Here is a 16,507-nt window from a genome sequence, read left to right as displayed (position 1 = left end):
TTTAATATCAGAGGTGTTGTCCTCACAGCTAAATACAGCAGCTATTATCTAACGTCTTTCATAGATTACCTTCATTAACACAGACTCACTAAGCTTCTCCCGGTTGACAATTTTGATGGCGACCTTCTGACACGTGACACAGTGGATCCCAAGCTTCACAAGACCTATAAGTGAAGACATGAATATACATAATTACAACTGGATTAAAAATGAATGTCATAAAAATGGTAATAATAATATAATGGATAGCTTAATGATATTTAAGGTTTAAAAAATAATAGACAGAGTAGGAGTCATGTCTGACGCAAGAGGTTGCTCTGTCTGACCTGGTGTCAAGAGTCTCCATAGGAGGAAAGTCTATGTAAAGGCTGTGCAGCGAGCACCTGAGGATGGTAGTGGTTGTAGCCCTGATAAGATATGTACTCCCTCAGACTGTTGCTCCCTGGGTAATGGTGGATGAAAAGGTGGTTTGAAGAATCAGACAAGAAATAAAAGTATAGAAGTCTCTCTTTACTTAGTGCAAAATATAACTGGTGGCACATCCAGCAGTAGTAGGTACAAAGTGCAGTTTCATTTACCAGATGATGAGGTACGGTGGAAACTTAAGTGGTAATTAAATGGCACTTGCAGGCATTTGTGGGGATAGGTGTCCACAGGTGTGATACAGGCCTGGAGTTAGACTGGCCAGGAAGAGGTCTAGGTGATTTGTGTCTAAGCCGTAGTCCCTCACCTGCAGAGGAAATCTGCAAAGCTGTGTTTTTGCTGACTAAGCATGCTGAAGCTTTCTGGAAAGCAGTATTCTTGACTCTGGCAATCTTCCTGGAGTAATGGTCTAACAGGAGAACTGGTTATGGTCCCTTGGAGTAGGAGCTCTGGCATGTGCTTCCTATCTCCTCTCTGTCTGGACTCAAACTTCCTCTCCTGGCAGGAAGCAGGGCCAGCCCACTCCTAATAAGGGAGGAGCAACAGGGTGGTTAACTCTGTTCCTGCCAACCATACTTCCAATGCTTGAGTACACAGCAGAACATAGTATCGCATATAACATAATAAAAACAGCAATTGCAGATACCCCCAAGTCTGCAATCAGTGTGCATTCAACTGCGTCTTTTATTTGCTAATGTTTTGCATCTGCTCACTTTGTTGCACAATGCATATCTATGCAATGTGCTGTTTTGCATCAGCTCCTTTAAGTAGAAGGCATGCGTCAGAAGGTTTCCAAAGAACACGTTCACCTACTAGGGGAGGTCATGACATATACAACACAGAACTCACAAGGGTAAATATAATGATGGAGAGTAACCATCTCAGAATCATAAAGCTAGCAGCTGGAGGCATTTCTTCACCTGGGGTCACCACTGAGAAATGGTCTTGTACTAAGCGTTTTCTACCACATTAAACACCTAAATCATTATCCATAGGTTGGAATGTTGTTTCCGTATCTCGGTCAATATCTGCCTAAAGGACCAATGGGTTAACCAAGGTAATTCTGATTTGCTTGAATGGGAACATAAATATCATATTTCTAGAGATAAGAACCCACAATCCCAGTTACTTGACGCAACGGGGAGATGTATTATAAGTATATATCTAAAATTTACACCCCATGCAGTATACACATGCTCCCCCAGGCACAAGAAATGGAGTCATGGTAGCACTAATTGGCAGGATTTCTCATAATGAAGACTCGGGGGATATTGTTGGTTGGGGGCTGGAGGGAGTGGAGGAAGCTGTGTGTGGGAGGGGGTCCCATATCACACTCTTTGAAGTTAGTCACAGGCGGCAGGACAGAAAGTGCTCCTGGGAGAGGAGTAAAGAGAAAGTAGGCCATGAAAACGGAACAAGAGGAGCAGGAAGAGAGACAGAGGGTTTAAGGTGTGGGGAAGTAGCAAAAGATGTTTTCTGGGAAGGCCCTGGTAGTGAGAAGGTTAGGTAAGGATGCTGAAAGTCTCAGAGGAAAATGGATTGAAAGCTGAGACAGAGCTAGAGGTCACCGAGGGAGCAGGAGGTTGAGAGAGATTGAGACGTCAATATCCATCACGTGTGGGTACTAGAAGAACGCAAAGGAGGGAGAAAGAAGGTCTGAAAGCAGCCATAAGAATCTACCGGTTCATATATGTCTGTATATAAGAATTTGATCTTTGACAAATGTATAAAGCATATAATGCAGAGAAGAAATTTCCCCAGAGAGACCAGAAGATAGTTGTGGCATTATGAGGACATGCACTGCCAAATAAGAAGGTCAGAAGATCCTTTGCCTCTTGTTTTACGTCTTCTCCAGCACTAACCAAAGCCTGGTAACTGCTGCTGGAATTCATCGGCCAGCTCGCATCTAACCAATGGGGTGTTAATGCAGAAAAAATGCTGATCACTCAGTGCGTGATGCTCTTTTCCTCCAGATGAAGGAGAGAATTACGTTCCTGGCACTCAGATGATGTCCCCTACAATCACCTGACTTGTTCCCACAGCTGTGGAGATGTAAGAAGCAGCACACGCTCAAAAGGGGGCAGCTGAGGTGATGGTGTATAACATGGCAACCACAGAGACGCTGGCCCCCCTACTACGTGCCAAAGCCCTGACTATCTGCCCATCCTATTAAAGGAGCATATGCTCACAGCTAGACACTCATTACAATGGACTCCCATAGCCAATAACGATCGTTGGCAAAGACGTGGAAAAAAGTGGGCTTCACATATCAAGTCCCAAGAAGATCATTATACCACCTACATTTGACTTGTAATAGGGAATGTTTAAAACAAGACATCAGAGGTACTACTTTGGTTATAACTGATAGCTTAACCTTGTACTCACTTGGTATAGGAAACCCCTACAAAAACTATACTGGGGCAGATTTACTAAACGTGTCCAGACCAAAAATGCACTAGATGTTGGATGATAAATCTGGCGCTCCTTTACACTATCTATGTTTGACTTTTGAGATGCCTTTCCTCTTGTCGGACAAATGAAAGAAGGGTCTTAAACACTTAATACATGCGGTACAAAGGATAGGTCATCGGTATCTAATCGGTCGGGGGCTGACTCCTGGCACCCCCCACGAACATCTGTTTGAAGAGACAGAGGAACTTCGTAAGCACCGTAGCCTCTTCCTAGTCCAGTGACGTCATGTTCATTGGTCACGTGACCTAGGCGCAACTCAGTCCCATTCAAGAGCTATAATACCAAGCACAGCCTCTATCCAATGGATGGAGCTGTGCTTAGTAAGCTGGGAGGAGGCCGCAGCGCTGACCAGCCTCTTCAAACAGCTGATTGGTGGGGGTTCCAGGAGTCGGACACCCAGTGATCACATACTGATGACCTATCCTGAGGATAGGTCATCAGTATTAAACACTCAGACAACCCCTTTAAGGTCTAGACGTAGTACCCCAGTATTTATACCCCAGTACTGGAGTAAGATTGTGCCTATTTTTTTTTACTTTTTAATTTAAAAAGATGCCGTTGATAAATCTATTGTACACATCATTAACATAACTAACCATCTCCACTTTCCCAATCACTTTTCAACACTGGCAGTGTTAAATCACCAAAAGACACATTTTGCACAAAAAATCTGTGCACTAAATATTCAACTTTTCCAGAATTCTGTTGCAAATGGAATGACAAATCTTCCTTCTATTGTGTGCAGATGGACTGTTGCGGGTCCATACATGTGTCGGTGTTGATAATGACAGGTCACAGGCTTCAGCAGTTGAAAGTCCAAATAATAATTATTTTCTCCAAAATAAAGCAAAAAAGTGGCATCCAAGTTGTACATTCACTGGTATGAATTCCAAGTCAAAAGGTCACATAACATAAAGAAAATACTTTACAAGTCTGGGCTCTAACTAAACATAGGTTTGCTCACACTCAACATGGGAGTTCAGGCTTTAGACAGCCAACAGGTCATGCAAATTCCAGGCTTCTGACTTCTGAAAATAGTACTGGAGTGGGTAGGGAATGGCAGGTCCCTCTACCAACCATTCCATAAAAATCCAGGCCCATAAAACACTCTAAAGAAAATTGCCTTAGCAAACTACACTTTGCTGAAACCACCAGTTTTCCTGGATTTTTTTACCTAATCTATCTGAGCATTCTCTCCAGTACTTTACCAACCAAGAGGCTATAGGACATATAGAAAAATTATCAGAAAACACAACTTGTACATATCGGATTTCTAGGATATTTAACACATCCACCTGGCAAAGAAAATGCAGATGTATTCTACATGTCATCATTGTAATGACGTGAACCTTCACAATGGAGACTTGCACATCTCACTGTATAATTCACATATTTGGCTTTAAATGGTTGATCAGAAAAGCCCAGAAGAACACGTAAAGGTAAATGTATTCCGAACCGTCGTGTGGCCTGAGGTCTACTGGGGTAAACACTGAATACTCCTCTGTCAGTCGGATGATGAGTGATGAAACGCTGATGTAGCCGGATGCTGCCGAGGGTGCCATATAAAGTAGCCCCTGGGACAGATAGGAGGAGGAGGAGAGGAAGTGAGCAATGAAAAAATAATGGAAGATGAGACATGAAAAGTCCTAACGGGAAGCCGGGAAGGGAAAAAGTAACAGCTATCGAAGGGAATGAACAGATGACAGAATCATGAGACGGGAGGAGACAGAAGATAAGAATGGAGATCAGATAAGGGAATGCCATGAGCATGCAGAGGGTGTACGGCAGAAGAATAGACTGGAGATCTGTGAGACATGTAAAGTACCAGATTGTCTTTATAAATACTGTAAATAAAAATAAAAAATGTAATTATTCATTATTTCAGGTCAGGCAAATGATTCATTTTTGCCCCATGTTTGGGATTGATGACATCAAACCACACCCTACATCTTGTCCATCATAAGAAATGCTTTACTAGTTGGACCTCCAGCATCAGAGAATAAGGCCTCATGCACACGACCGTTTCCGTTTTGCAGTCCGCAAATCGCAGATCTCAGCCGTGTACATGCCGCCATTGTTTTTTCAGACTCCTGTAGTAATGTCCTATCCTTGTCGTCAAAACGGACAAGAATAGGACATGTTTTACCTTTTTTTTTTGCTGGCCTTGGAAAGGAGATACGGATGCGGAGAGTACACAGTGTGCTGTCTGCATCTTTTGTGGCCCTACTAAAATGAATGCGTCCGCATCCGATCTGCAAAAAATGCAGGACCGAACATACGGTCATGTGCATGAGGCCTTATGCTTTTGCTTTGGGTTGTCCTGTATGGAGATTTGTGGGTCACTATTGTCTTCTACATTGGCCATCATTTACTGGTCGTAGATGAAGGACATAATACTAAATGGATGTGTCAACATCATATCCTATCCCGCAGCAAATACCGTAGTCAGAACTTTTTTAATTTTTCCATTCACACGCTGTACAGTATTGCAGCTCGCCTGGCTGACAGATGCATGCATAGTACAGGCTCCATCAGCGAGCTTCAGTACTGTATAGTACAGGAGTGAATACACTGCTGCAATATTTCAGGGCCAGGCGTTATTACCTCTACACTGCCTGACCCTGTCACTCATAATGGTGGGGACGCGGACAGCACAGAAACTGACTAGCGCTCCGGGTGCAACAGCGACACCCTTGTTGCACCAAGGGACTAATATGCAGAATATAAAATTGCGTATATCTCTGGATTCATACCACCTAGCAACATGGAACAAATGGGAAGTCCACAACTCCCATATCATCTGTATTTATGTCAAGGTATGTGGTGCCAGATTCCCTTTAAACGAGCACTGATTGACTTGTTTCATCCTTAACTGGTGCACGGTATGATCTGGCACTCGGCTGTGTAAAAGGACCCTAAAAGTATATTACTGGCACATGGGCCTTTTACATGGGCCGGAGATTGGGAAAGAACAATGTTCATTCCCGATCTGTAACGGTCGCGTACACACACACACAGGGAAGAGGGAAGGGACCACTGCGCTCCACCCTTACCCCTGGCCCTGCCTACTTGCCTCGCGAGTCCTAATGACAGGGGACAACTGGACGGCAATCCCTAGCTTAGAATAAGTGCAGGGATGACAGACAAACAACAGAACGTGAACGAACCGAGTCAATACCAGGAAAGCTACAAAGTACAAATGGAGCAAACAGAGAATTGTCAGGAGAAGCCGGGGTCATAAATACCAGGAGAGTCGTGAAGTACCAAAGGAGTCAGCAGAGGATCGTCAGGAGGAGGCCGGGGTCAGAATACCAGGAGAGCAGCAAAGTATACAAGGAGCAGGCAGAGGATCGTCAGGAATTCAGCAGGAGGTAAGTACGCCAGGAAGACAAAATCACAGGTGGAACCTAAATTAACAGGCAACCTGTGGCCAGTAGGCTGCCTGTATTTATAGTGGGGAATGAGGGTCATGTGACGTGGCCAGCGTCACATGACCGACAGACCAACCAGTCGAGCACCGAGTGATCAGCTCAGCGCTCAAGGCAGACTTAGGAGCAGGGAGCCTCCCAGCTAGCAAAGCCGCCCTGGGAACGAGGTCAAACACAGATCCTCGCTCCTGAAGCTAAGCAGCAGGTCTGCGGCTAATGGGGGACCGAGTGCACCTTCGGAACCCCGTTACACGATCATTGTCAAAAGTTGATGCGAGCATGAAAATGCTGGTTTATTGGCAGCTCATCTCCCCAAATAAGCAGTGGAAGTGCTGTCGATAATCAGAAAACTGTAAGGGGACAGAAAATCATGTCAATGCCTCTTTCAAATAAATGATACGGATGTGTCAAGATCGGTTCAAGGTTTTGCACACAAGTTTAATCAGTTTTTTCCACAATTGCATTCAGTGTGTGCTTTTTTTCCCGTCCGGATTGTATCCACACTGCATGCGTTTTTTTTTAGAATAACCATCTACATCCCCTATTAATCATCAGTGATAAATGCACTGCATCCGGATGCCGTCCTTTTTCACGCAAGCCCCATTCACTTCTATGGAGCCAGGACTGCGTGAAAAACGCATCGCATAGAACATGCTGAGATTTTTCCTGAATGCGGAGATGATGCTCGTGTTAACAGACCAATTGAAATGATTGGATCAGGATTCAATCCGGATGCTATGTGCTCACTACACGCATCGCATCCAGAAGGAAAATTCGCTCGTGTGAAAGAGGCCTTAAAGGGGTTTTCCCATCTTAGACAATTGAGGGCATATTGCCCCCATTGTCTGATAGGCGCAGGTCCCACCTCTGGTACCCACACCTACACCGAGAACGGAGCCCTGAAAGCGGTGGCATGCGCAGCCGCCCTCTATTAATTTCTATGGGGCCCCCGGAAATAGCCGAGCGCAAGCCCAATGTGCTCCCATTCACTTCTATGGGGAGAGCGCTTGGTGGTGACCAGACCCGGGGAAACCTGGGGTCCTCCAGCCACCACCTTCCCTGTTCTGTTCTCAATATAGAAGCAGGTCACAGCTGTGGGACCCGCACCTATCCGACAATGGGGACATATCCTAGCAATATGCCCCCATTGTCTAATATGGGAATACCCCTTTAACAAACCCTGTGTAAACCACAATCTGTTGTCCTGAACAATAATTCCCTATGGGGACAAGCGATCACTGTAGCCATCACTAGTCCCCATATAGAGGAGATGATTGCTGCATGTTAGTGCAGCTCTCGCCTCCTTTGACAATCAAGAAATGATAGGGAACACACAGTTCATTCCCAATAATTGCCTGTAACATTGGTTCCTATTGAGCACGCAAAAGGAGTGATATTTAAGAGTTCAGTTTTTATTCATTCAAATTTCAACGCCAGTGGTACATTTATTACAACGTTTCGGGCCCAATTTTGGTGCCCTTCTTCAGGCTGTATCTGAGGGAGTTCAAATCCACGGCGTGCCTGTAACATTGGGCCATGTAAAAGGTCTATAACTCTTTGGTTGATCTTACATTTCTATTGCTGACCTCAACATGGCTATTGGATTAGTTATAAGTCCGTCCATGTACAGGCTAAACCTTCATGGGTGTTAGAGGAAATGGAGCTCAAGTCTGGAGGTGTCTTACTTTTATCGAAAGAAAGTCAAACAGTACATTGTCTCCTTGGCAAATACAGCTGTCACTGATAAAAATAGACAAATATCACATTAATATTTCATAGGCAGAATCTGATGAGCATGTTTATGAGACAGGCCTGGAGCTACAGCTTATTCATTAATCCGTTTTCTGGGGTAAGAAACATTCAAGAAGTTTTATGTAAGATAAGCATTGGATATAATAATAGGAGGAACTTTTCACCAAAGTAGAAGCAGCTAAAATATTTCTTTATGTCAACGGCCCTCAAAGATGGCAGCCGGGGTCTCAGGGTATATTTGCAACAGGGATTTTGGAGTGCATCTGGTTCCCCATAAAAACACACCAAAAAAGGCTTGCAGTTAATCTCCATTGAACTGAATTCATATTGTGCTTTTTTCTTGCTTGTAGTTTAAAAAACTGCTGCCAAGCATGTCCATACTTGAGGCAGGTTCTGCATGGTGTCCGCATCCAGAGTTCCCATTGAAATCGGCAGGATGAAAAACCACATCAAAACTGCATTTAAAAAAACACATGGAAAAACCGCATCGGTATGAAAACCACATCCCAAAAAACCATGAGGAATTCAGAATATATATTTTTTTTTTCCAGCACAGAAAAAAAAAACGCCATGTGAACATACCCTCATAGTGCGCCCTTTAAATCCTGGATTGTAAATATTATGCAAGAGCTACAGTGAAGACTGTCTCTTTAGGGTGCCTGCACCCCGTACAGATTCTGCCCCAAAACTGCACATAAATCCGCACTATTTATTGCGGTTTTGGTGAGATTTATTATTATTTTTTTTTAGGTTTTTGGTGTGGATTCGATTTAGTTTTGCTGCAGATCTGACTAAATACGCACAAAAAACAAGCAATCGAAATGCTGTGGATTTCAAAATCAGTACAGCAGCTATAAGGAACGTGAACATGAGAATTGTCTAATCTCATACACTTTGCTGGTACTGTATAAGGCCTCATGCACACAACCGTTGTGTGTTTTGCGGTCCGCAAAACACGGATGGCGTCCGTGTGCGTTCCGCAATTTGCAGAACGGCATGGACAGCCATTAATATAACTGCCTATTCTTGTCCGCAAAATGGACAAGAATAGGACAGGTTATATTTTTTTGCGGACCATGTAACGGAGCAATGGATGCGGACAGCACACAGAGTGCTGTCCGCATTTTTTGCGGCCCCATTGAAGTGAATGGGTCCGCATCCAAACCGCAAAAACTGCGGCTCGAATGCGGACCAAAACAACGTTCGTGTGCATGAGGCCTTACGCTGCTGTTTTTCCGCACCGTGTGCAGGCACCCTTAAAGGTTATCCCATGGCTAATGAAAAAAATGAAAATCTGAAATCATATAGTACATGACAATCTGCACACCTAGAGCCAGGCGTGTACCTCACATGGATCCAGAGATCTCCACATTCATTGCTCTACTAGATTTATATCAAGCTGACAGCTCAGGGGAGTGTCTTCTCTGCTGCAGCTCAGGGGGCGTGTCCATGCTCTCCCTATCACAGCTCAGGGGGGCGTGTCTCAGCTCTCCCTATCACAGCTCAGGAGGCTGTTGAAGGATGAAACTGAGCATGTGCGGCCACCTCAGTGAGCAGGACAAAGAAATAAACAAACAAACAGCAGGTGGCGCTATACTGATAGATTTCATTGAATAACTCAGTGGCCATGCAAAATTTTCAATCATACGTAATTACAAAAGTCTTCAGATCCAGGTGCTGGTTTGAACACTGAAGAATATTTTTCGTGGGACAACCCCTTTAAGAGGCGGATGAGTAGGAGCCGCAGAGTAGCGGAAGTATAACCACAGAGTAATGCAGATTTACCTGCCCAGAGAAAGATGGGTAACAATCACATTGGGACAATTGCTGCCAGTAATAGTTTTTGAAAAATCCAGCATTAATACAACCAAGGAACGTCTGAACTGAATCTTACAAGCTCCACAGAGGACACCTGAAGGACTCGCATTTCCTCTTTGATTGGAGGTGGCTCTGCTCTTTGAATTGCTTGTATACTGTTATAGCTAGGTGTTGTTACGCTTTAGCTACTTTAGTATGCGCTGTGGAATAGTGACTGGCAGAATGACGCTTGGCACCATAGCCTTGCTTGTTAAATATACAGAAACAGACAAACCAGCGAAGCAAACGCAACAGCTCTTCTTTGCCTTTGGCAAAATACACCTATAAAAGGGTCTAATTGTCTAGACGTCCCATATCCTTGTTCTAAAGACTTAAGAAACCCTTTGATTCACTGTATTGGTGAAATACAAGTGAGTTATGGGTTATATATATATATATATATATATATATATATATAAAACTGTCTCCCCTTATCTTGTTTCTATAATTGTTTCCTATATACTTACCTACAGCCGCACTCATATATGCTTGTAATTTGCACAACCCACATGCAAAACCCAATCTAAGGCCTCATGCACACAACCGTATCCGTTTTGTCACCCGGAAATTACGGATCCACATAAGAAGCGTTGCAGGCCTATAGACTTTAATTGGTCCACATTTTGCAGACACGTAGAGGGAATGTTCTGTCTTTTTGCAGAAAGGACATATGGATCATGTGTGTGCTTTGCAAATCCGTATGGCCGTTCCGCAAAAAAAAAACCTGAAAACGACGGGTCCGCAAATATGATGCGGACGGCACATGGACCACATCTGTATTTTGTGTATATGTGATTTGTGGACTGCAAAATGGATATGGTTGTGTGGATGGAGCCTAAGTCATCAATAATGCAATTGGGGGGTATGGAGGAGCGAACTTGTGTTTTCCAGTTTGGCGTACAAGGTTCGGGTTATCTAAGAAATCCGTTATGGATTTCGCTACCGGATCTCGGATTTCAGATAACCCGAACCTGAACCTTGTACGCCGAACTTGAAAACACAAATAATAAAAAATATATATATAAGAGCGACTCAACGCCAGCCTTATTAACCTCTGATACTACTCTTATTGCACCTGCATGTAAAGTAGGAAGAGTTCCCCAGGTTTCTTGTATCCAGTTAGCGTTCTTGGCAACCTACCCGCCTCCGACACAGTATTTCCTTAGAAGCTACTACAAAAGTGACCACACTTTGGCAGAAGATTCTGTTTTAGCTTCTGCATACTGAACTATAAAGACCTAAGTGGCTTTTGCTAAACGTTTTAAGAAAAATCTAACATTTTGCGCATACAGCTCTCATGCAGACCTATGTGTCTCCACGGTTACAGACTACAACAAATCCTGCGTAGTCTGATCCTGATCCCACTCTTGACTCCTGAAAAACAACCACATTACATCTAATTGCATCAGTGAAAAACATCTCAATAGTCCTTCTCCATGCACCTAGAAAGACCTTTTATTCATTCTGAGAGCCTGGAGCTAAATCATTTCAGCTGTAATTGTTAGACCGAGCAATGACAACCGAAAAAAGAAATAAAATAAAAAAATCATCGCTCATACATTGTGCAGGCAGAAAAATGAGCAATAAAATCACTCTCAGTATTAATTTAAGGGTTCTCCATCAATGATCTAAATTATTAAAAGCCTCAGCAATAATTGAATTCATTATGACATTTATAAATTAATTGGAGAGTTTTACATATACATTGTCCAAAAACACAGATATTATATAAAAAGAGAACATGTCAAATAGAGACCGGGACTGAATGGCGCGTTGTCTCCGTCCAGAGGGCAATGATTGAAATGCAAATCATCTAGCACCTTTGCCCTCCATTCGTCAGTGCTGACACGTTATCCCTGGCGAAACACAAGTGGATGCTAGAATATGGGCCAATCAGGGGCGTAAAGCTCTAGGGCAAGCGGCTGCTTTGGGACCCCAACTCAGAAGGAGGAGAAAAAGATTTTTGTTGTCAGGGCCCCCACAACAGTATTATACAATGACATTAGATACAATGACACTGTAGGAAACTGACCTGGTTGCTGGGCCCCATAAGATTGCAAAGAATTTCGCGGAGGGTGGGGGGGAGGGGGGGATGCTCAAAAATTTGCTGTGGGGCTCAGTCATTTCCAGTTACACCACTGGTGCCAATAATGGCTGCCCACTCATAATGTTCCTAACGGAGACACATTCCAATGTATTCAGGTAGAACTGAGTCAGTCTTTTGGTATAATTTACGTTGATATCACAATCGGTTTTACATAGGACTGCCAAGCAAATGATGCGGCCACAAAGAGACAGAGACAGTTATGAGTATATTTGTGGTCATGTCGCACATGATTTTCCAGAGACGTTGCAGTTTTCTAACAAAAAAAAATAAAAAAATATTTCAAAAGCCATGACACATGTGGTTGTGTCTTATGCTCAAGGCTCCCCAAGAGCCCGAGCACAGAGCAGACTGGTATGGCTGTGTGGCTTTAGATCTAGTCATCCCAGACGATGGGTGTTACATGGACGATCACTCATTTGACGCTGACGCTGCAGAGACAATATATGGGTGACTGCACCTTCCTCCAGAAAAAAACTGATGACTGATGGGATGGCTTAATTTCCAGAAGGGGCTCTGATAATGTCCATGCAACGGCCCACCCTGGCCAGCCGCACCTTGGGAATTAGGAATGAAATTCCGCCCATTTATTTTCAAGGCAGATCAAAACAATTACTATTTGCAGTTTTTACAATTAGTATTTATTCTTTTTTTTATATATATATATTCAATTACTACATTTATGTTTTTTTATATATATATATATATATATTCTGTATATTTAAACATTTCAAGATCAGACCTTTTTAGGACAGTTTAGTTTTTCTTTAGTACGGTACGGGTTCAAAAGCAAAAGTCTTTTCTCATTCAGTTTTTTCCTATTTGTTTTTGTTTTTTTCATGTCATATATAAGTCATTTCCATAATTTTGGTGATATCAGAGGGGAAAAAAAACACTGTCTGTTTTTTTTTCTATATTTTATATAGCACAAAAGGGGAATTTATCATCTCCCATGCTCCTGAAAAGTGGTGTTAAAAGTTGCAAACATACTGTTTGACATCGCCTGCAGCCAATCACCGGCCATGGCGGAGACCGGCTTCCATTACACCATGACAAATGGTTACATGATGCAAGGGGATCTGGTCTCCTCCATGGCCCGTGATTGGCTGCAGCTGAGGTCAAACTGGATGTTTTCAGCGAGGGAGCCTAGTGGAGCATCGCAGACCTGGAGGAGAAGGAGCAGGGATCAGGTAAGTAAACTTCCCTCTACAGGTCTGGAAAAGTGGTGGTGGGTGGGTTTGCCAAAAAATCCCACAACCCTTTTAAGGCCTTTAAGGAGCAGTTAACATTACACTATTTTTTTATTGCTGATTTTATTGCTGACATATTCGCCCCAGTTATGGGGGTATTCAGCCGGCTGAGATGCACTGCATAGCTGATCTGGCTCTGCTAGGACCCAACAGCCCCTGTAGCCAGGGCCGGCGCCACCAGTAAGGCGACCTTGCAGCAGGGGGCACCCGTTGCGGTAAAAAAAAAAAAACAATTGCCAGGGCCGGCGCCACCAGTAAGGTGACTTAGGCAGTCGCCTAGGGCGCCATGCAGCAGGGAGCGCCCGTTGCGGTAAAAAAAAAAAAAATTGCCGCTATAGTACATAGAAATTGTATGATAGCCGGAACTCAAGCAGGAAGTCATTGTTACTTCCTGAACCATGTACATGAAGCCCATCGCACATGATGTATAGATCGAGCGGTCTCTGTCTTCTCTATAGGAAGTCCAACTGTCTTGACTTAGACAGCCGGTTCCTCTCGCCTACAGCTGCAGACTTTGCAAAGACATTCAGAGACATACCTGCAGAATTATATACGGACCAGCTGTATTTTTAGGACGCTCGGTGCCCCCACAACCGGTTAATATAAAGTCAGAGCACATCAAGTCTTGCTTTATGAAAACAATAATGAGACTCCTTCCATCTGACCTTGAGACTGAGATTCAGAGAACGATTCAAGGGGATGAGGCAGGCCGAACAGAAGCATGAACCTACGATGAGTAAAGTCACAATTATTACTTGTATTACTATTGAAAGGAGCAAGTATTCTCTGCAGCGCTCCTCGCGTAGACTATACATACATAGAAACATCCATAGAAAAGATTCACATTATGTGCATGTCGTACGTAAAGCTGAAGTGCAATGCATGACATTTACATGGAATACATGGGAAGAAGTGGTTAAGAAGAGGCGGCATTGAGGAAATAAGCCTCTAAGGTCATTGATTTGTAGGGCGGTTCTGAATAACGTAAAGCTGACGGACATGGGCGGCACAATGGCTCAGTGGTTAGTTGTGGGGTCTTGGGTTCGAATCTGACCTAGGACATCATCTGTGTAGAGTTTCTATGTTCTCCCTGTGTTTGCGTTGGTTTCCCCCGGGTTCTCCGGTTTCCTCCCACACTCCAAAGACATACTGATAGGGACCTTAGATTGTGAGCCCCATAGGGGACAGTGAGTGATAATACTGTCTGTAAAGCGCTGCGGAATATGTTGGCGCTATATAAGTATAATAAAAAAAATGGACTTCTTGATTGTTGGAGTAGGGGGTCCTTCAGACGGCCATATGAACGGGTCCGCACTCGTTCCACAATTTTGCGGAACGGGTGCAGACCCATTGATCTCAATGGGCCGCAAAAGATGAGGACAGCAAATCGTGTGCTGTCCGCATCCGTGGTTCTGTTTTAGAGCATGTCCTATTCTTGTCTGCAATTGCGGACAAGAATAGTTATTTTCTATTATGGTTGCGGCCATGTGCGGTCCGCAAATTGCGGAACGCACACGGCTGGTATCCGTGTTTTGCGGATCCGCAATTTGCAGATCCACAAAACACTACGGCCGCGTGAATGAACCCTAAAGCGGACGATGACGAGTTATATAGACGGCATTCTTGGCTCATAACAGAAAATGCAGTGTCGCTAATGAAGCAGTGACTGACTTTAAGAAAGACCATAGTGTACACCAAAAAAAAAGAATCTTGATTAAAATGATCCTTCTGTTTTGAGTCTACAGCTCCTCTGCAGGACTATGTGTTTCCATGGTTACAGACTACAACACAAACCCTGACCCAGCAGCCATACGACTTTCCATCTGTCTCTTATTTGTATTTGGTAGTTTGGCATGAAGGATGAAAACTGGCCTTCGACCTGTACAGAGGACGTAGATCAGCACTTTAAATTACATCCTAAGCTATTATCACAATGGTCACATGAAAGGGCATCTGTCAGCAGTTTTGTACCTGTAAACCTGTCTGACCTGTTACATGTGCACTTGGCAGCCGAAGACATCTGTGTTGGTCCCATGTTCATATGTGCCCGCATTGCTGAGAAAAAGTATGGTTTAATATATGCAAATGAGCCTCTAGGAGCAACGGGGGCGTTACCATTACACCTAGAGGCTCTGCTCTCTCTGCAACTTCTGCACCCTGTGCACTTAGATTGACAGGACCAGGAGTGATGAAGTTTTCACTGCCTGGCCCTGTCAATCAAAGTGGAGAGGGTTCGGCAGTTGCAGAGAGAGCAACTAATACTATTTACATGTCTAAGTATAATCAGAGAATGGCATATGTGAGATAAAGCCTTTCCTCAGCCTGAAATCAGAATACAGAGAACAGTAAACTGTAGCATTATACAGCGGCTATAGATAACATTGGGAGGGGGTGTTTTCATACCAGAAAACTGGCGTAGAAAAGCTGCAAATGTTTCCGCAAGCATCAGTGTGGTCAAAAATTTTAGCCGAACTTGCCAACGGGTGGGGTCAATGCAGTCCAACTGATTTAAGATAACTTGCGCCAGCTTTCGGGTGCAAATTACGCCTATAATCGAAAAAAAAGCTCCTGGCATAAACTGCCAATTCTGGCACATGGACCTGCTGAGATGCACACCTTTTTGCACTAATTTCATAGTTGCCAGCTGTCCCCAAATCCCAGGACTGTCCCTGACGTTCAGAGCCAGTCTCGGCCAATTTGGGCTGTCCCAGGAAGAAAATGGGTAGGGCTCATGGAAATGTCGCCCATAAGTGGGCATTCCCATGGTGGGGCTTAGATTGTCTCTGATTTTACCAACTAAAACATTGGTATGTAGTTTGGCACATCTCATGGCACTGCAAACTAGAGTAAGACTGGCGCTTGAAACACCAATCTTGATAAATTCCCCAAAGGACTTTAGTGGATTTGCTTCATACACATTAGGTATATATCGGTCGACCCCATTTCAGTGGGATATGCTGACTACCTGATATATATGGAAGGGGGGGGGGGGGGTCCCCTAGTTTCCCTGAATGTAATGGCGGGTTGACACAGCCTGGTAGTCGGGCAGATTATTGGGGACCAACATTTCCCAAAAATCTGCGCCACCTTTAGACGTGCAGATCACCCAATGAACGGGTGAAACTGTTGTTCATGCAGGAAGGTAAATGATCATTTCTGGGCAGCAGATCGTGCCATGTAAACAGCTCTCTGCTGCTCAGAACAATGCAGCTTTATGAAGA

General features: G+C 43.9%; 1 protein-coding gene across 1 annotated transcript in view; it reads right to left on the bottom strand.

Moving 5' to 3' along the window:
• Positions 1 to 16,507, bottom strand: part of BRSK2 (BR serine/threonine kinase 2) — a 136,418-nt gene that overhangs the window by 78,899 nt on the left and 41,012 nt on the right. The window contains exon 2 of the mRNA XM_040409570.1: positions 70 to 164. Within this exon, the coding sequence (XP_040265504.1) occupies positions 70 to 164 (95 nt within the window). The remainder of the gene's footprint in view (positions 1 to 69; positions 165 to 16,507) is intronic.

Source organism: Bufo bufo, chromosome 10, assembly GCF_905171765.1.
Source record: "Bufo bufo chromosome 10, aBufBuf1.1, whole genome shotgun sequence".
In the NCBI taxonomy this organism is placed as follows: Eukaryota; Metazoa; Chordata; class Amphibia; order Anura; family Bufonidae; genus Bufo; species Bufo bufo.
Note: the sequence above shows the minus strand (reverse complement) of the source record. Positions and strands in the feature narration are given on the sequence as shown.